Below are 21082 nucleotides of genomic sequence, written 5' to 3'. Positions count from 1 at the left end.
GTCAGAGGCCAAATGCCAGAGCTGGAGACGGTAAATCAGAGTGATAAGCTAGAGGCAGAGCCATAGATAAGTACTGGAGAGGTGGAAGCTGAATGCCAGAACCTGGGGGTCGTCCAGGGTCATAAATCAGAGGCAGAGTTGGGGGTCAAAGCCAGAAGGGAGCAGAGGCTGGAGCAGAGACTGGAACAAGGGCTGGAGGAAGTGCAAGTGCAGCTGCAGGTGTGGTGTGTGCTGAGCAGCTGCTGACTGGCTGTGGGGGCCAGGCTTATAAGCAGGACTGCTACACCAGCAGCCAATCAGGGGCTGTGGCCACTCTGGGAGTTCTAAGGCAGTGCAGCTGGGCTCATTGGTTGCCTAGCAGCGCAGTTAGTCAGGGAGAAGGCCAGCAGCTGCTCCTAGCTGGTCTGGTGCCTGACAGTAGCCTTCTGGGGTCACCTCCCAGGAGACCTTGGGCCGGGTTTCTTGGGCTAGGTCTGGTGGAAGGTGCTCAGGCGGTCTGGGGCATGGATGTGTTCCATGGTTTCCCACACATGCAATATCCCTCCCAGTCAATCAGATATTGGAGCCTTACCCAGGCTTGGTGGGATTCTAGAATCTGCTGGCCCACGTATTCCTCTTCGTCTTGTTTGGTTATCGGCAGAGGGGGAGAAGTAGTGCATTATGGGAAGAGATTCTCAGTGAAAGGTTTCAGTAGAGAGAACACAAGGTGGACCTTGAGGGATCCTTACAGCTGCTGTTGAAAGGCTACCAGGTTAAGTTGTTCCATGATTGTAAAAGGTCCCTAAGTATTTGTGGTCCAATTTTCAGATGGACAGTTGGGAGCAAAGGATTTGGACAGATTGCCAAAGCTTATCCCTTACCTTGAGGTTAGGGGTCAGCTGACAGTGTCAGTGGGCGCTTGTATGCTGTGTTAGTCTATGCTAACCAGTCAGGGGCGGCTCTAGGCATTTTGTCGCCCCAAGCACAGCAGGCAGGCTGCCTTTGGCGGCTTGCCTGCGGAGGGTCCGCTGAAGCCGCAGGACCAGCAGACCCTCCGCAGGCAAGCCACCGAAGGCAGCCTGCCTGCTGCCCTCGCAGCGACTGGCAGAGCGCCCCCAGGGGCTTGCCGCCCCAAGCACACGCTTGGCATGCTGGGGCCTGGAGCCAGCCCTGTAACCAGTGCCTGAGTTCTTGGTGTACTTGGTGGATGTGTGCAGTGAGGTCTACAACAGTGGGCATTTGTAAAGAAAGGAGTCTGATGGGTGACGGCATGCGTGGACTTGTAGGCAAATTCTACCTGGGGAATGAGTGCCAGCCAATTGTCCTGGTTGTAATTTAGGAAGCAGCATAAGTATTACTCTCTTTGTCTGGCCATTGATACTAGTGGTGGTAATATGTCAAGGTGCAAGGTTCGGTGCCAAGTAAATGCAAAAATTCCTGGAAAAAGCAGGAAACGAACTGGGACCCTTGGTGAGATATTACACTTGTGGGCAGTCCATGAAGGTGAAAGATGTTGTCTTCCAACAGATGGACTTTTTCCCGGGCAGTGGGGAGACCACAACATGGTATAAAATGCGCCCCCTTTGTCAGTCTTTTGTGATAATGCATCTGCCTTCCCATTCCTGGTCTTGGGGCGGTAGGTCACCATGGAGTCGGTTCGTGTGAAGAAGCAGGATCAGCACTGATTTAGGTGCTGAACCATCTTCAGAAATTCAAGGTTCTTGTGGCCATTGAGAACATGGATGGGAATCTGGCACCTTCAGGAGATGCTGCCATTCCTCAAAGGAATGGGGTGAGCTTGCTCTAGTAAAAAATGCAAGGGTGCAGCTGACCATTGGAGGTTGTTGTTTGTGGGAGGTCATGGGCAACAAGCCAGGGCATTCTCAGGATGACCAGAGCATGGGGGCCCCTGAATCAATCCGAACCGAAGAGGGTCCCAGTGCCCCAGAAGAGTAATTACTGCTAATGGGTGGTCTGGTGGATGACCAGCACCAAGGCTAGGAACAACCCATAAATGGTTTCTGCCAGATACAGAGAATTCTTACACACTGCAGGGATCCCATGGACCTTAGCCACATCCTCCTCCATAAAATTATCTGAGGCCCCTAAATTGACCAGAGTCTTCAGGTGAACCGCTGGTGTTAACTCTGAAGCCTTATTACAGAATTTAAATGTTATCAATTTCACTGCTAATCAACTCACACAAGGGAGAAAAAGGATAGTCATATTATGAAGAATTGCACAATCTACTATGAATGGCATTTTATTTCAGTGTAAGTGGAGCTTGGTCTGTGTGTTGGGCTTGGGATAGTACTACTATATTTTCCCCCACAATTACAAAATCTTGCTTAGCAGTAGGCCTGAGGGCAGGGATCTGCTTAGCATGTACTGACCTAGAGTTCCCAGGACCTCTGCTGGACTGGACCGAACTCTATCAAGAATGGTGGAAGGGCCACTGGTCATTGTCTCAGTTTGGTTTCTTTGGTGCTGAGGAGAATATCTCAGATTTGATTAATCTTAGCAGCAAAATTGCAGGATTTCCTTGCATATTTCAATATCAGACACAGAAGGGTGCCACAAGTATTCATTATTTTGCATCCATTCTTTGTTTGATATACTTCATTGGGGCAGTGGCCATTTTGTGGCTAGTATATCCATGATTGTGTCCAACTGATTGTTGTAGTGGTCAGTGCACTATTCTTGATGCTAGACAGTTTCTCCTCTAGGGTGTCCTGGAAGCTCACTGTGGATCCAAGAGCCTACAGAGATTAATCAGATTAATAGGTCTGTATCTGAATTGGGGACATAGGAAACTAATTTCTGTAGGTGATGTATGGTCTAGGAAAGAGATCTATTTTCTACATTATTGCTGGCCATGCCGAAGGCTGACAATCCAGTGCAATGAGCATCTGGCTGAGTGAGTGTGGATGCAGTACAGGAAAATCCTATGGTCGTCTTGATGGACACAAGCCATTGTGTGACAGACTATCCGTATGGGTATTATTGTCTCTTTTCCTTAAAGAAAGCATGGCCTAGTGATTAGCATGCAGGACTGGGAGCGTGGCACTGTGAGTCTTAACATCTGATCGCTAGCACATTTTAAAATCCTGGTGTGAACAGGACAAGTTGTTGCTTTAACATGTTGTTTGGTCAAGATGCACTATAGGGTGACCCTTCAGAAATGCTATAAAAATGGAAAGTATTATTGTAACTGGTTCTAAAGTTACTAATATTTCTACAGATTCTCAGACTTGGAGGCATCTTAAAAGAAGTGACAGCTCGGGTTTCATTATACCCTTCTAACTCTGAATGTCTCAGTGTCTAATTCTTTGTGTGTGTGTCCCCTAATAAGTCCTCTCTCCTCCTAAATCCATCCCTGTAACCATCTTTGTTGCCCTTCTGTGGACCTTTTCATAGAATCATACGTGAGACTGAAAAGAGCTTCTGAGAAATCCTGGCTGTTTCTCTGCCAGTGCAACAACTATGCAAACAGCCTTTCAGCCTCATCTCTGTCCTTTTGAAGATCTTGCTGTGAATTGATAATTCAATGATTGCAAAAATGGTAGTGAGGAAACAAGCAGTTATGTTCTTATGGAGCAAATCTTTATGGAGAAATAGTTCGGTCTCATCACCCCATGAAGGGGGAAGATATAGTTCCCAGAACCAAGAAAGAAACAGGATGGAGTGTAGCACATTGCAGATCTGGGAAGCAATTTGTACTGCTTCCATTCTTAGCTTGCTGATAACCACGGGTGGAAAATTCCGTTGACTTTTGCAGGAAAAATGGGATTGGATTCCAGTGACTCACAAATTCAATACTCAGTATTGTGAGGATAATCAGCACAGGAATGACAGCCTGGATGGAACTGCTAAGCCAAGGGCATTGCTTTTTTGTGAACACTCCGGACTTCTTTTCCATTGGAAGGTCACATAGCACTGCACCTGCTGGAATTGAGACGCCTAGAAAGAGGCATCAAAGCTATGTAGTTTCGGAACATCTCCACTGACGGAGAGGTAGTGCAGGCAGAAAGAAGAAACTAAACTAATCTGAGAGGTTGCAGGGGTAATGTGATGAAGAACTCTCTGGCGTGTCTTTTCTTCCCAGCTTTCTGCCATTTTTAGATTTCTGTGCAATTGAGTTCTTGAAAATTAGGCAAAGCAGATAGAGCTATAGAGAGGGCATGCGAGGGAGAAGTCTGCTGCTTGTCAGTCATATTTGTAATGCAGAATTTGGAAGGATAACAGAAAGGGAGGAGAGCACCTTTTATGCACAGTATATAGTTTCGGTTACAGTAAGTGAAAATCTGTCATATATTAAACTACTAGCTTCAGGACCTCCACTGGGGTTTGATTAATGAAGGAATCCTGTATTCACGGGCAGCTCCAGGCCCCAGCACGCCAAGCGCATGCTTGAGGTGGCATACCGCGGGGGGTGCTCTGCTGGTCGCCGGGAGCCTTCAGCCGCATGCCTGTGGAGGGTCCGCTGGTCCCACGGCTCCGGTGGAGCCGCAGGACCAGCAGACCCTTCGCAGGCACGCCTGCGGGAGGTCCACCGGAGCCGCGGGACCGGCGACCGGCAGAGCATCCCCCGCGGCATGCCGCCATGCTTGGGGTGGTGAAATGTCTAGAGCCACCCCTGCCTGTATTATACATGATTATACTCCATAAATGGATGGCTAAAACAAAAAATCTTACTTGTCAGCAAGGCTTCTGAACAATGGAGGGTATGCAGAATAAATATTAACTATGACATTCTTTTTAGAAGTAGATAACAGCAACCACTCAGGAGTGACTAGTATGGTTAAAGTTACATAAGTTTGCATAAGCCCTCACTTACTCATAACCTCCTGAAATGTTCACCTTTGGGTTATCATTTTCATTCGTGTTCTCTGTGCAAAGGCAAAGTGGTTTGGAAAGTTGAAATAAGATCTCTTGAGCCATTTTTAGTCAAAAGTGTGTGTGTGTGTGCACATGTATGCGCCTGTGTGTGGAGGGGGGAAAGGGAATTATGTTTTCTTACTCAACACATCCGTTCCCTGTATGCATGCAGTCATCTAATGAATGTCACAACTAAAAGGGTAACATTTTGAAAAGCATCTAGTGTGATTTCAATGGCACTTAGGCAAACAGGAGCTTTTCAAAATCCCATTAGGCTCATATCTACATCTTTAGGTGCCTAAATACCTTTAAAAATCTGGCCCCAAACCCATTTTCAAAAAGGACTTAGGCAGCTAGGAGCCTAAGTGTCACTGAAAGCCAATGGGACTTAGGCTCCTAAGTCAAACTGAGGAAATTGTTTTTCTGGTTCAGGGTCTGAACCAAAAAATCCGAAGGGAAAAAAAACCCCATCAAAAAACAAAAAATCTAAACCTCAATTTGTTTCTAACCAAAATGGACTTTTTTGTTTTGTTTTGTTGCCAAAACGAAAAACCAAAACAAAACCCCCAAACTTTTTTTTGCATCAAAACCCACCAGAAACAAAATTTAACTGAAACAAAATAAAATTTGTTTTGTGTTGTTTTCATTTTGTTTATTCAGGGTGTTTTTAGATCAGAAATGAATTTCGGGGTGAGGGGTGGAGAGGCATCATGGAATTTTCAGGAGGGAGGTTCACCTTTTTTAAAAAAAATAATACATATAGCTAAATTTTGAAAAAAACCCAACCCTCTACTTTGAAATGAACTCCAAAATGGTTGAAATGAACTGGTTTGACTTTTCAAGGGGAAAAAATGAAATTTTTCCAGCCAAAACTAAATTTTGAATTCAACCTGAATTCACGAATAGTGTCAATGCCCTAAGAAATGCATTCTTTTGCCTAGCTCCTACACCTGTGTCACAAATTAAGCTGCTAATTCACTCAAGTGTCTTTGAAAATTATATCCTAAGGGCTTATTTACATGCAGATTTACACCAGTTTGACTAATGGCTTGTCTACATGGTGGGGAAATGCGCATTAGCATGTTGTGCATTAATTAGTCCGTGTAGACCCTGCTGGTATGCACGAAAATTTTCCAAGTGCACTTCAACATAGTGCTGTTTCAAACAGTGCTACTTTAAAGCACCTTAGGGAATTTGCAGTGTGCTCTAGCAGGGTCTACATGGACAAACTAGTGTGCAACACATCAGTGCATTTTAGAAATCACAAGCCTGTAGTGAGCATTACCTGCCCATGTAAACAAGCCCTAAAGGTGTCATTTTAAACCAGTTCAGTTAAACCAGTGGAAAAAGTTGTTTAAACATGTATTTCAGTGTAAACCAGGTGTCTTGGCATGAGGAACTTCTGAAAAGTGAGTGGAGGAGTTGTTAGAAGAGAAAATGTGTTAAAAGAATTGGCTTGCCAAATCTTAAGGCTTAGGTCAAGTGTGACTAAAGCCTTGTCTATACACAAATGTGCACCAGTTTAGTTAAACTGGATTAGTTAAAATTGATGCAAATCCCTGTGTTGGCATTCTTATTTCAGTTTAAAAATGACTTATTTTGGTTTAATTTAAACCTATTTTTAATTGATTTAAGCTAAACCGAACTATGCCTCATTTAAAATGAAATAGAATGTCCACACAGCCTTTTGCAAGGCCTTAGTTTGATGGATGTGCACTTGCTGGACTCGGTGCTTTCTAAAGTGGGAATTAACCATTTTTCCAAGAACCAGACACTACAAATGTCAACTCTAGGAAGATACTAACCATATCTGGCTGGTACAGGTTATTGAGTGCTACCCTAGAGGGCAGCTCAGAAACTTCAGCTAGGTCAGAATGCCGCTGCTTGCCTTTTAAGCAGGGCAAGCTGATATGAATACATAACTCCTGTACTCCATGCCCTATGTTGTCTTCCATCCTGCTTCAGATGGCAAATCAAGGCAATGGTTATCCTCTATAAATTACCTGACACCTCACTACTCAGGTGACTACTTCAGCCTCATGCCTTCTGCAGGAGTTGGGACTTGCCTGAAAACTCTTGTGTTCCATGCTTAGGGTTGAACGCCTGAGGTGAGTGGTCGTCAGCTCTGGAATTGCTTCCATTGTTGTCCATCAGATCCTGGCCATTTTTAGGGCCTAGTGCAAAATACCTTTTTAGGTTGGCTTTGTCTTAATTACTGGATTTGCACTGCTGGCCAGTGGATGGGGATGACTTGGAGTGGAATCACTTTAATTCCTGTTTATGGGCAATGTTAGGTGTACAATATAATTATTACATTTTGTAATACCACTAATATAGATCTTTGCATCCTTGCTTTGAGGAAGTGGAATGTCTACTGGGGATAAGATTCTATCCCAATTTCCTGAACAAACATTTCAAGCCTAGCATATATCGCAGCCAGTAGTTTATGCTGCTTTTCTACACCATTTTCTCAAGTTCATCATAGTGTAAGAGGAAGAGGTCAGTGAATTAGTCACAATAAATAATTTATTCAACAAATTTTACTACAAACGGATCTCAACATTCTCACAAAATTCACAGAAATTATTTGTTGTTCATATTTATTCCCAAATGCTGTCATCATATAATTAATGGCCTGCAGAGTGTTCACAAAAAGTTCATTTCAGATCATCGCATTTTGACATTTTTGCTGTGTTGGTTCATTTCACATCACATGGTATTGCATCTGTTCCCTAACTGAGTGACTTGTTTAACTAACAAACAGACAAAGAACTACAAATTTTACAACCAAATACAAATTTCTGAATTCACTTACAGTGAAGCTTTGAACAGTCAAGCTCAAATGTGCTTTTCATGAGTACACATGCTAGGAAAGCTTGAATACTTGAATGTTTCTGGAAAGTGATGGTCCTTAAATGCTGGTGAATCAAAATTGACTTTTGAATTTGAATGAATATTTGAGGAGAGTTTTTTTCTGCAGTTTACTCAGAGTGAGGTAGAAATTTTCAGATGAGAGGACTTTAGAATGATTCAGAATAGTAGTTTGGTTCTGATAATCACCCAAGAGTTTGGATGCTTATCAGAGCTATCCAGGCTGAGTTTGCAGAACTAGGCTGCAGATCTTATGAGAATAGGTTTTTAACTTCATGATTTCCAGAACCTCTTTTGCTGTCTTGGCAGGAAATACCCAAGACCAGCCTTTCTTCTTGTATTTCACCATTTCTGGTTCTCATTCCAAATAGATGTGAAAACAAAAACAAGTTTATTCATTTCTTCCAAATCTACATGTCTCCTTCTGACCTCCCCCACTCAGTTTCATCTCAAATATTCGATCGCTTTCTAACGTAGCATCATCAATGTCCCACCACTCACTCAGACTCAACATGGTGAAAACAGAACTTGTCCTTCAATCACTGCCAATAGCTATATTATCCTCATCATCCAGGTGTCCAGCCTCAGTGCTGTATTCAATCCTCTCTCATTTTTATACCATGTCCAGGCAGTCTCCAACTCCTCTTATTTTTTCCCATGACAGTACCTCAGAATCTGTCCTTTCCTTATGAAACTCACTGCTAAAATCCTTCTCCTTACCTTGGTCAGCTCTCACCTTGACTACTGTAGCTTCCTGTTCTCTAATGCCTCCGCCTCTTCTCCGGTCCCTTCCAGCTTGACCAAAATTCAGCTTTTACAATCATCTTCCTCTCCCTCTGCTCTGGTCCCATCACACCTCTAACCATATCACTTCTCTGGCTTCCCTATACTTCTTCTGCAAAGCTCTTCCATGCAAACCCTGCAAATAAAGAAATATGCAACACGTAAAAAGAAGCATTTGAAAGAAAATATCTTCTACAGGCTGTGCTCAGTGGAAAATTGCACTCCCCAAAAGCCATGCCTCTGTCATTGTTCATCCATTTTCCCACATCCCTTCCTGGTATGTTGTCTTCTCATATTATTGTGTTTTCAGCTTCTTCATATTATCAGCTCAAAGGGGAAAGGTATTCTATTTCTCAGTATGGCACCAGGCACATACTTATTATGCAGTTTAGTTAATACCGTAATAGAAATTATAATAATCATTAATAGTAAACGAGGGGCATGCAATCCAGTACCATTTTAAAGTTGAAGCAGATGATGGAAGAACCTTATTCAAACATGTCATTCATCTGCTGTGCAGAACACACAGTAGCTTGTAACCATTGCCCATTTTTAGTGTAACTTATCCTGTGGCTTAAATCAGCACTATTGACTCCACAATGAGCCATCACAGAAAATCATGGAGTGCTGTAAAAATCCTACATGCTCTCAGTCACTTCCTGCCACAAGCCTACAGTGCTGATGATAAAGCACGTGTGTAGCAGTGCAGTACAGACTGCTGAATAGGTGGTCTTCCTGGAAACCAGTAGAGAGTGAGACAAGACTTTAAATAAGAGCACACTAGCTTAATATCCCTGTAAAATGCAGATCTCTTGACAGATGGAGTTGGGTTTCCCCGCAGCTGTTTTCACTGATCTGGAGTTTGCTGTAAGGTGATTTGCTTCTCTTTCCTATTGTAGAAGGGAAGAAAACCTGTTTAAAAATCAAATGATAACAAAAGAAAGAGCAAGCAATTTCATTTGTGAAACTAAGGTGCAAGCTAGTAGAGGCTAATTTTTACGGTGGCCATTTTGCCTTACGTGTTTGTTTACTAAAAGAAGCTGCTTTGTAAGGGGACCGTCTCGTTTTGCATATGTGCTGTGAACCTTTTAAAATCCACTTTTGTGTTTTGTTTTTCAGGGGGCAGCACAGGCACCTCCCCAACAACCTCCAGCACCGGGACCCCATCACCCTCTGCCTCCTCTCATCTCCTCTCTCCATCCTGTTCCCCTCCAACCTTTCACTTGGCCCCCAACTCTTTCAATGTTGGCTGCCGGGAGAGCCAGCTGTGCAATCTCAACCTGTCCGATTATCCCCCATGTGCCAGAAGCAACATGGCTGCCTTACAGAGCTACCCGGGGCTAAGTGACAGTGGGTACAACCGACTCCAAAGTGGCTCTGCTTCTGCCACTCAGCCCTCAGAAACCTTCATGCCTCAGAGGACTCCATCCTTGATCTCAGGAATGCCTACTCCTTCCTCTCTGCCTAACAATGGTAAGATGGAGGCCTTTGGTGGCCAGCTGGGGTCATTCCCAGCCTCTCAGTTTCAATATGTCATGCAAGCAGGCAACCCTGCCTCCACCTCTTCTTCTTCACATATGTTTGGTGGTGGCCACATGCAGCAGAGCTCCTACAATGCCTTCTCCCTTCACAACCCTTACAACCTGTACGGATACAATTTCCCTGCTTCGCCTAGGCTGGCAACAAGCCCAGAGAAACTGACCACCCCTCAAAGCACTTTACTCTGTTCTTCCCCTTCCAATGGGGCTTTTGGAGAGAGGCAATACCTTTCAACAGGGGTGGATCATGGAATGCACATGATCAGTCCTCCATCCAACAACCAGCAAACAGCCAATGCTTGTGACAACAGACAATATGGGGCTGTTCCAGGCTCATCTTCACAGATGTCTGTGCACATGGTTTAACCAGTGATTTGTCTCCTTGGAACTGAAGGCAGCAAGACCCTCATTGTCTCCATGGGTGATCCTGTCTCAATACCTTTTTGCCTTTAAACTCATAATGGAACTAGTAGTTTAATTATCAATGGAAACACAAGCCATCTAAATTACACTCCAAGTAATCCAATGGAAAGCCCCTGCTGACAGCCTCTGCTGCTCATTTTAATCCAGGGCCTAAGCATCTGCAATGGAGCGTCTGTGCCAAATAGACTTTTCAGAGAGAAAGGCTCACTTAAGAGAAGCTGGAGTGAATCAGATTAAATACAGTATATGCATTAACTCTCAATTAGCGTGAACTCTTGATGTTGAGGGAGTCTTGTACGTGTGCTATCTCCTCCATACCAAAGGAAAGAAGTCACTGAAGACTTCATCATACAGAACTGCACTGCCCATGAGAGGCCATTGCATTAAGGGCCTCACCCTTCCCTGACTTTTCCTTGCTGCCTGAGTGGTTTAGCATATTGCTGAAGTTAACACAAGTCCTGCGGTCCCCTCTCCCCGCTGTAGTAACAGGACATTATTGCTGAACTGGAACGTCTCTCCTGCAAAAGATATTTACTTTCTGAGTCTGGCTGTGTCTGGCAGGCAGTTTTCTTTGTATGGGTCTAGCTCACAATGGTGCCATGCCTGCACAAAGACAGAGAGCCAGAGCGAGGAGTTTTAACTCATAAATTAAATGTTTCTTCGAACACCCTAGTCAGCAGAGGGGGAACCTCTGCCATATACTGGGGGGCATTTTTAGAATGATACAGAAGGGGAGAGGTGTCTCAGCTGTGCAACTCCTGTGGATGTCACCCAGAGTAGTACAGCCAAAAAACGCCCCCGAAAACCTGTCTTGGAACATACATGCCCCACAGCATTCAACTCAACAAGAGAAAAAGCTCCAGATTCAGCTCATGGTGAATGGTGGCAAGAAAAGAGAGCTCTGCTCTTCTGCAAACCTGAGATATATAGTATGGCCAACTTCATCTATCTTGCATGCAAGAGTTGCCATAGAAAACCTTTAGCATTTAAGTAATGATAAGGGCAGGTGTTCTCCACCCAGCCTGCCATTAGATCTCTGTTTTACCAAATAGATCATTGCCTTTTGAAGTTTCTTTTTTTTCTGTTTTTTTCTCCTTTTTCTTCAAATCCTTTAAAAATGAGAAAACAATTGTAGCTTGGTGCGAGCTAAGCACTTAAGTTGTGTGAAAATGCAAATACCAAGTAACAGAATACAGATATTATTGAGATTTGTTTTGAGGTGTTGTATAAATGTATTTATGTGCCTAGTGGGGGATTCAGTATTATGAATATAAAAGAGGGCAATAAAAAGTGTATGTAAAATATGTATGAAGAATAAAAGGTGTATAAAGATTTGCCCTATGCACGGAACTCTGTTTCTAAGTGCCAAGCACAGAATGCGCTAAATAAATCTTTGCAATTGTTCCTTTTGTGTTTTGTTTGTCTGTGAGAGTCAATCCATAGTCTGTGGTCATCAAGTTTTTAAAATGCTGACATGCTTTTATGGGCAAAACCCAGGAACTGCAGACACAAATGCAAACACAAGGTTACCACACATGGAAATTAAAGAAGGTTCAAATATATACACACACATCTGCATGACTGGTTCTGAATTGATCCAATATAGGAGACGTGTGGGCAAAGTTAAGAATATTGCTGTGCAGCTGTCATTGTAATAAACAACTTGTGTGGCAGATTCCACTCAAACAAGAACGTTTTATACAAATGAGAACCTTGATATAGCTACAGTCAGATTCTTATTCACTACTAGAACTCCTCCAAGTATTCATTAGTCTCAGGAGATAAGACGATAGATAGGAATACAGTAGCAATTCCTTTTCAAAATAAAAACTTCTCAATAAACTTTTTGTTTTTAAATGTCAGAGCTCTATAAAAAGATTTGAAAAGTCAAACATACAGGATTTGTGAGATGTCTGTACTGATAGGAAGGATTATCTTACATGTAACAAGAATTTCCAGTTTTAACTGTGAATTTATGAAACCATATTTAAGGTTAATTTTTAAATGAAGACAGAAAATTACAGATTGTAAATATTTTAAACTTTCCATTTGTTTTATTTGTCAACTTTTCTGTGGCATTATATTCCCACATATGTTACTGACATGTTAAATAATACCTCAAGCAATGAAAAAAGCTGAAAAGTGCAGTTTTGCAGTTCATAGCTTTTCCAGTGTTAAATGAAAAAATGTTCTTTGAATTGCAAATTGTTCCTTGGAAGGAGGAAAACACTTTAGAAGTTAATTCTCTAAACATTTTTTAAAGAGGAACATAGGAATTGTCACACTGGGTCAGACTTGTGGTCCATCTTGTGTAATATTGTGTCTCTGACAGTGACTGGCATCAAATGCTTTAAAGGAAGGTGCAAGAAACCCTGCAATAGATGTGGGATAATTTGCATCTCCTCTAGGTGTCTTCTCTTAACACCTAATAATTAGCTATTGGTTTAATCCCTGAATTAGGCTTATACTCTTTCCAAAGGCTTATACCCTTTCCAAAAACTTTTAAATATTTCCATAAATCTCCTATTCCTCTTTGAATCTTGCGGAATTCTTGGCTTCAGTGGCACCCTGTGGCAATGAGTTCCACAGTCTAAATTTGCATTGTATGAAAATGTAGTTCCTTTTATCAGTTTTGAAATTGCTACTTTTGTTTCAGTGAGTGTCCCCTTGTACTTGTGTTGTGAGGCAGGAAGAATAGATCCACTTTCTCTATATTATTCATTATTTTGTGTTCTTTGATTGTGACTGTCCTATGCATTTCTTCTGTAAAGTAAACACGCTCAATCTCTTTTCATAAGACAGTTTTTCCAGGCTTCTAATAATTTTCATCATTCATTTATGAACTTTCTCCAACTGTGTAATATCCTTTTTGAGATAGGGTAACCAAGACTGCACTTAGCATTCTAGATGAAGGCAAACCATGTATTTATATAATGGCATTATGATAGTCTATGTATTATTCTCAATCCCATTCCTTATACAGCCTCACATCCTGTTTTCTTTTTTGACTGCAGCTGCGCATTGTGCCAAGGTCTTCACTGAGCTGCCATTTATGCATATTCTTTGTTTTCTGTCTCATAGCCAGTTTTCCATCCATGACTATACTTTGCCTCTCACCCCATAAATACATAGGTTTTAGGAGCTTTTTATGAGGGACCTTGTCCAAAGCCTTTTGAAAATCATGTCAGCCTGACCTCATTTATCCCCTACTTTATTTATACATTCAAAGAATTCTAACAGATTAGTGAGGCATAATTTTCCTTTGCAGAAACAGTGGTAGTTAGACTCTGTCATATTCAGGGCTGGTGCAAGGATGTTTGGCGCCATAGGTGAAACTTCCACCTTGCGCCCCCTCCCCCCGCCCTGAGGCCCCCCCCCCCCGCGGCAGCTCTCCCTTCGCCCTGAGGCGCCCCCCCTTGCGGCAGCTCCCCACCTTCTGCCCTGTGGCACCCCTCCCTGACCCAGCTCACCCCTGCTCCACGCACAAGCATGAGCACCCTGAGCACGCCGTCGCTGCTTCACTTCTCCCGCCTCCCAGGCTTGCGGTGCCTAAGCTGGTTGGCACTGCAAGCCTGGGAGGCGGGAGAGGTGAAGCAGCTCACCCCTGCCCTGCCTCCTCCCTGAGCACGCTGTCACTGCTTCACTTCTCCCGCCTCCCAGGCTTGTGGCGCCAATCAGCTTAGGCTCCGCAAGCCTGGGAGGCAGGAGAAGTGAAGCAGCCACGGCATGCTCGGGGAGGAGGAGGGGCAGGGGTGAGCTGGGGCGAGGAGTTCCCCCGTGTGCCACCCCCCCCCCCGACTTACTTGCTGCAGGCGGCCCTCCCTGCGCTCCCCTGCCCCAGCTCCCTCTGCCTAAATGCCGGTGGCGACCGGGGCGGCCGAAGATCCGGCTGCCGCGGTTGCTGCCGAAGAAAATGGCACCCCCCCAAATCCCAGCACCCTAGGTGACCGCCTAAGTCGCCTAAATGGTTGCACCGGCCCTGGTCATATTGTGAACTTCTAGATGTGTTTTTCTTTAATTATAGTTTTGACCAGTTTACCAGGTACAGATGTCAGGCTTACTGGTCTGCAATTTCCTAGGTCACCCTTAAAGCCCTTTTTAAAATAGAGGTGCAACATTTGCTACCTGCCAACCCTCCACTGTAGTAGCGGCATTTAATAAGAGACTGTATATTTGTTCTACCAGCTCAGCCCAGTTCCTTCACTACTCTTGGATATGCACCGTCTGGGCTGGATGGCTTACTGCTTTTTGATTTATCGGTCTGTTCCAGCATGATTTCTTCTTACAATCTCTCAATGTACCACACCCTTATTACCAGAAAAGATCAAGTCCAATACCTTCTGTGATGAAGAGTGATGCAAAAACATCATATTGCTCAAAAGCTAAGTCTTTATCTTAGTTAATTGCTCCCTTTAGCCCCTCGTGAGCTAGCATTTTTAACTGATAAAAATGGAAAGTGCCTTGAACATTGATTTAAAAAAATTAAACTGTAAAAACCAAAATATATATCTTTGATATATGATTTAAACAAATACCTAATTTCAGCAAAAAAACAGCACTGGGAACCCAATATATAACCTTTCAGACAACAGCCTCGGACAGCCACAGCAACTTGGCTGAGACTTTCAAAAAACACATAGAGGAACTGGATGTCCATTGCCATTAAACTTAATGTGTGTGTGTGTGTGGTAGGGATTGTGTGTGGGGCGGGAGGGGGGATGTTATGTGTGTGTGGTGAGGGGTCTGCACAGGGGCATTGTGTGTGTGTTGTGAGGAGTGTGTACAGGGAGGTTGTGTGTGTGGTGAGGAGAATGTGGGGGTTGCATGCTTGGATGTTGTGAGGTGTGTGCACAGGGGGGTTTGTGTGTGTGGTGAGGAGTGTGTGTGTGGGGGGGTTGTGTGTATGTGCTGTTGGGTTGGGTGTGGGAGGGAAGGGGTGTGCAGACAGCATGCCCCAGTATAGCTTATCCCCTGTATCACACACTAGTCTCTGTCTGTGCTCTTTGCTGGATCCCAGCCCTTGCCTGAGTCAGACAATCAATATTTATTGGTAGCCATGGACTGCTTTATAAAATGGCCTGAGCCTTACCCAGCAAGGAACTAAGAGTTTGTGACAATAGCAGAGATTCTAGTATACACAAACAGGCAGCTAGCAGGAGAGTTTTGGAGGGTGTAGCTGCTGACTCTGTGCTTGGAGGTAGCGGGACTTGGTGAGTGGGGCACTTGGTCTGTCTGTGGCTTGTTTATTTGATTGTTTATTTCTTCTCTGTGTAGGGGCTTCATAGCTAGGCATGGGGCCCCTGAGTGAACAGCTGAGAGAGGTTTATTTGTTGGTGCCTTGGTAAGGGGCTTGAGGCAGAGACTCCAACCCTTGGAGTTTTGATCAGCTTGGCTATTTAAAATCTTTGAGTGGTTAATCACTCCCTGGTGCTGAAGGGTGGAGCTGAGCTGATCTAATCAGGGAGACAGTGTAAAAAGTCACTTCCTAGGTGAACTTGAGAGCAGGGGTGGCTCCAGGCATTCTTGGGATGGCATGCCTTCGGTGGCGTGCCTGCGGGAGGTACACCGAAGCCGTGGGACCAGCGGACCCTCCGCAGGCACGCCTGCGGGAGGTACACCGAAGCCGTGGGACCAGCGGACCCTCCGCAGGCACGCCTGCGGGAGGTACACCGGAGCCGCGGGACTGGCGACCGGCAGAGCGCCCCCCGCGGCATGCCGCTATGCTTGGGGTGGCAAAATGTCTAGAGCCACCCCTGCTTGAGAGTCACCAAAAGCTAACTGGAGAATTTCGGAGCGAGTTTAGAGAAGGAGTGTAAGAGGCTTTCCTTCCAGATTCAGCTTTACTTGCAATTTCACGATGGCCAGCTGTTATGTTCCTATATCAGATATACACCGACTATGAAGCTAACTTCTGAGCAAGATACACACCAGATCATCATAAGATCTTCTAATGCACTATCAGGTATGGCTGAGGTTAGCTTAAATACAGTGCCACTTACTGACTGAACAGTATGATATAGTTTAGCATTCCATTACATCTCTCTCTTTAGGTTCTACATTCCTGCCATTTACAATATTTACACTGTCACGCTATCTTTGAAATTCACTACCTATCCATCTATTAAGTGTCTCTGATTTTCTAATTACACGACTTGAATGCACAACAACGTGGTCATCCGCCTGTTCATTAGTTGCAGCTACTGACTGTGGTCAGTCTAGAATCCTTGGGTCGTCTTCTTGTTCTTCTTCCTCTATCTGCAGAGTTTGCTCTGTTGATTGTTCTTTCTGAGAAACAAACCATAGATGTTGGTTTCTGTTGAACACTCCGCTGTCAGTCTCAACCGCATATGATCTGGACTCTAAATTCTTTTTCTTTACGACAGCTGGAGTTGTCCGTCCTTTTTCTCCATCCCATTTGACACGAACAGTCACCAAGATCTAGACCCAGCAGTTCTCTGAGATATATCTGTTGTATAAGTGTTCAAACACTCTTTTAGCCTTTGTACCCAGTTAGGCTACTCTCTTCATGTCTGGGTACTTTGGAGACATTCTTTTCCAAAGTTGGAACAGTAGTTCTGAGTTATCTTCCCATCAGGAGTTGTGCTGCACTATAGCCAATAGCTGTGCTGGACAGAAGACAAAGATAAGTGGCATACAGGACCTGATCCAAGAGCTGACTATTGCTGAACCACTTGGTAATAGCAACCACAATGTGATTAAATTTAACATCCTTGGGACATGGGGAGAAATACCAAAGAAACCCAACACAGTAGCACTGAACTTCAAAAAGAGGAACTACACAAAAAGGAGGAAGCTAATTAAATGGAAATTAAAAGGAAAAGTCACAAGAGTGAAATGTCTACAAGATGCATATAAAAATTTTAAAAACACCATAATTGAGGCTCAAACTAAATGTATACCCCTAAATAAAAAAAACCAGTAAGAGGATCTAAAAATGCCACCATGTTAAACAACAGCAATAACAGAGGCAGTTAGAGACACAAAGGACACCCTTTAAAACGTGGAAATCAAATCCCACTGAGGAAAAAGAAAGAAGCTTAAACTCTGGCACGTCAAGGGTAAAAGCAGGTCAAAAAAGAAGTTGAAGAGCAAATAACAAGACATACAAAACTAACAATATTTTAAAGTACATCAGAAGCAAGAAGCTTGCCAAACAATCAGTGGGGCCACTGGATGATCAAAGTACTAAAACAGAATTCAAGGAAGACAAGTCCATCAGTCTTCACTGCAGAGGATGTGAGGAAGATTCCCATGCCTCAGCCATTCTTTTTAGGTGACAAATCTGAAGTTCTACATTCCTACCATTTACAATATTTACACTATCACACTATCTTTGAAATTCCAGATTGAGGTGTTAATAGAGGAGGGTTTGGAACAAATTAACTAAGCAGTAATAAGTCACCAGGACCAGATGGTATTCGCCCAAGAGTTCTGAAAGAACTCAAATATGAAATTGCAGAACTACTAAGTGTGGTATGTAACCTATTGCTTAAATCAGCCTTTGTACCAGATGATTGGAGGATAGTGAATGTAATGTGTTTTTTTTTAAAAGGCTGCAGAGGTGATCCTGGCAATTACAGGCTGATAAACCTGACTTCAGGATTTGCTGACCAGGCAAAACAGTTGAAACTATAGTAAAGAACAGTTATCACACACATAGATGAATATGACATGATAAGTTGGGGAAGAGTCAACATTGCTTTTGTAAAGGGAAATCACGCTTCACCAATCTACTAGAATTCTTTGAGGGGTCAACAAACACGTGGGCAAGGGTGATATAGTGGATATAGTGTACTTGGACTTTCAGAAGCCTTTGACAGGGTCCCTTGCCAAAGGCTCTTAAGCAAAGTAAGCAGTCATGGGGTAAGAGGGAAGGTCCTCTCATGGATCAGTAAGTTGTTAAAAGATAGGAAGCAAAGGGTAGGAAAAAATGGTTAGTTTTCAGAACGGCAAGAGGTACTCCAAAGATCTGTATTGGGATCTGTGCTGTACAACATATTAATAAATGATCTGGAAAAAGAGGTAAACAGGTGGCAAAATTTGCAGATGATACAAAATTACTCAAGATAGTCCAAAGCGGACTGCGAAGAGTTACAAAGGGATCTCACAAAACTGGGCAACAAAATGGCAGATGTAATTCAATGTTGATAAATGCAAAGTAATGCACACTGGAAAACATAAAAGACATATAAACATTTAAAACAATGGGATCTAAATTAGCTGTTACCACTCAAGAAAGAGATCTTGGAGTTTTCGTGGACAGATCTCTGAAAACATCTGCTCAGTGTGCAGCAGAAGTTAAAAAAGCTAACAGAATGTTAGGAACCCTTAGGAAAGGGATAAATGATAAGACAGAAAATATCACAGTGCCACTATATAAATCCATGGTACGCCCACACCTTGAACAGAGCATAGAGTTCTAGTAACCCCATCTCAAAAAAGATATAGTAAAACTGGAAAAAGTACAGAGATGGGCAACAAAAATGATTAGAGGGCATGGAACATCTTCCATGTGAGGAAAGATTAAAAAGACTGGGACTGTTCAGTTTAGACAACAGATGACTATGGGGGGGATATTCTAGAGGTCTATAAAGTCATGACTGGTGAGGAGAAAGTGAATAGGGAAGTGTTATTTACCCCTTCTCATAACACAAGAACTAGGGGTCACCCAATGAAATTAATAGGCAGCAGGTTTAAAACAAACATAAGTAATTATTTCTTCACACAACACACAGTCAACCTGTTGCCAGGGGATGTTGTGATGGCCAAAAGTATAACAATTTTCAAAAAAGAACTGGATATGTTCCTGGAGGATAGTTCCAGCAATGGATATTAGCCAAGATGGTCACAGATGCAAACCCATGCTCTGGGTGTCCCTAGACCTTTGACTGACCTAAACTGGGATTTGACAACAGGGCTAGACTCAATAATTGCCCTTTTATGTTCAGTCCCACTGAAGCACCTGGCATTGGCCACTGTCAGAAGACAGGATACTGGGTTAGATGGACCATTGGTCTGAACCAGTATGGCCGTTCTGACATTCCTTTGTTCTTATTAGTGTTGTTCTGTAACTCAGAAGATCTTTCAGCAGTATGATTTTCTTGGCTCTGTGTACTATTCTCTCAGCCTCTCAATTCAGTTGTGGGCAATGTGGGCTGCTTATAGGGTAATCAGAATTGTATTAAATTCAGCTGCAGTGAATTGTGGTCAGTTTTCTGTCACTAGTTGTTCTGGAATACCAAAGAGAGTATATATGCACTTCAGTTTCTCTATAACACTGCAATATGTTATGTCTTACTTTTATATACCTCTGAATTTGCATAAACCTGCAGCTAGTCTCCTCCAAGGTCTCTCTGGTAGGGGTGTTATTAAAGATTCCTTGTGTTGGGCTGTTACTTCACACGTTCACATGCAGATACTTCATTGTTTATATCCTTGCTGACTGGCTGGCACATTCACAGCGTTTAGTTAATCCTTGATGACCTTCATGGATGAGATTTAAGACTTCTCCTCTCATTTTGTTTAGAATTAGGTTGCAATTGTCCTTAATCCTGTACCACAAAGTAGTCTCTTGTCACTTCCTTCATATCCTTTCAATACTTGGGCTAACTCATAGCTGGAGTAGTCCTTTTCTGGCATTGGTCTGTGTGTGTTTACAGTCTCCACGTACACGTTTACTTCATCTTTGAGCTCAAGGGTAAATTTATGGAGATATACCTATCTCAGAGAACTGGAAAGGACCCTGAAAGGTCATTGAGTCCAGCCCCCTGCATTCACTAGCAGGACCAAGCACGGATTTTGCCCCAGATCCCTAGGTGGCCCCCTCAAGGATTGAATTTACAACCCTGGATTTAGCCAGCCAATGCTCAAACCCTCCCCCCTTAGTTGAGTGCAGTACTGGGCTCCATGAAAGAGAATTTGCTACTATCAGATTTTTTCCAGGAACATATTTAGCAATTGTATTAGATCAGATTAATCTCATCAATAGACTTTGGCATCTCATTGGTGCTTGCTCCAGGTCTTTTCTGTTGATGAAGATTACAAGTGGTTTATGATTGGATATCAATGTAAATTAATCCAATCCACACAGATATTAGTAAAAGTTCTCATATGTCTGCCAGGCACTATTTTTCAAACTGTGCATATGTTTTTTCTGTTTCTGGGAGTGTGCAAGACTAAAATGCAACTGGCTTCCACTCAGATCCATGTTGTTGCAACAATATACTACCTAGGCCATAGCTCTTTGCATCTGCTCTGACTATTGTGGGTTTGTTCACATTGTAGTAATTGAGAACTGGAGTGTTAAGATTATGTCTCTTACCTTTTTGAAGTCATTATCTAGATTTGGCCCCCACAGCCAAGATGTGTTGGACTTTAACACCTTTCTACTTTATGAAGTAATAGGATAGAAATTTTACAAATGTAGGTATACTATATGGTTCAGGATTGTCTCTTAAGGTTATTTTTACAGGATCTCCTTTCAGAAGTTCAATATCACCACATATTCCATGGAGTTCTTCCACTTTTCTCCCTAGGCCTCTCCTGCCTGCTTCACTGTGGCTGCGAAAGCTGTTGGTCTGTGGTTCTTT

General features: G+C 43.2%; 1 protein-coding gene across 1 annotated transcript in view; it reads left to right on the top strand.

Annotated features, from left to right (window-relative positions):
* Positions 1 to 11848, top strand: part of TBX15 (T-box transcription factor 15) — a 133731-nt gene extending 121883 nt beyond the window's left edge. The window contains exon 8 of the mRNA XM_039520541.1: positions 9631 to 11848. Within this exon, the coding sequence (XP_039376475.1) occupies positions 9631 to 10415 (785 nt within the window). The 3' untranslated portion in view covers positions 10416 to 11848. The remainder of the gene's footprint in view (positions 1 to 9630) is intronic.
* The last annotated feature ends 9234 nt before the right edge of the window (positions 11849 to 21082 follow it).

Source organism: Mauremys reevesii, linkage group 1 (genome assembly GCF_016161935.1).
Source record: "Mauremys reevesii isolate NIE-2019 linkage group 1, ASM1616193v1, whole genome shotgun sequence".
In the NCBI taxonomy this organism is placed as follows: Eukaryota; Metazoa; Chordata; order Testudines; family Geoemydidae; genus Mauremys; species Mauremys reevesii.
This window is presented reverse-complemented; position numbering and strand designations above follow the sequence as displayed.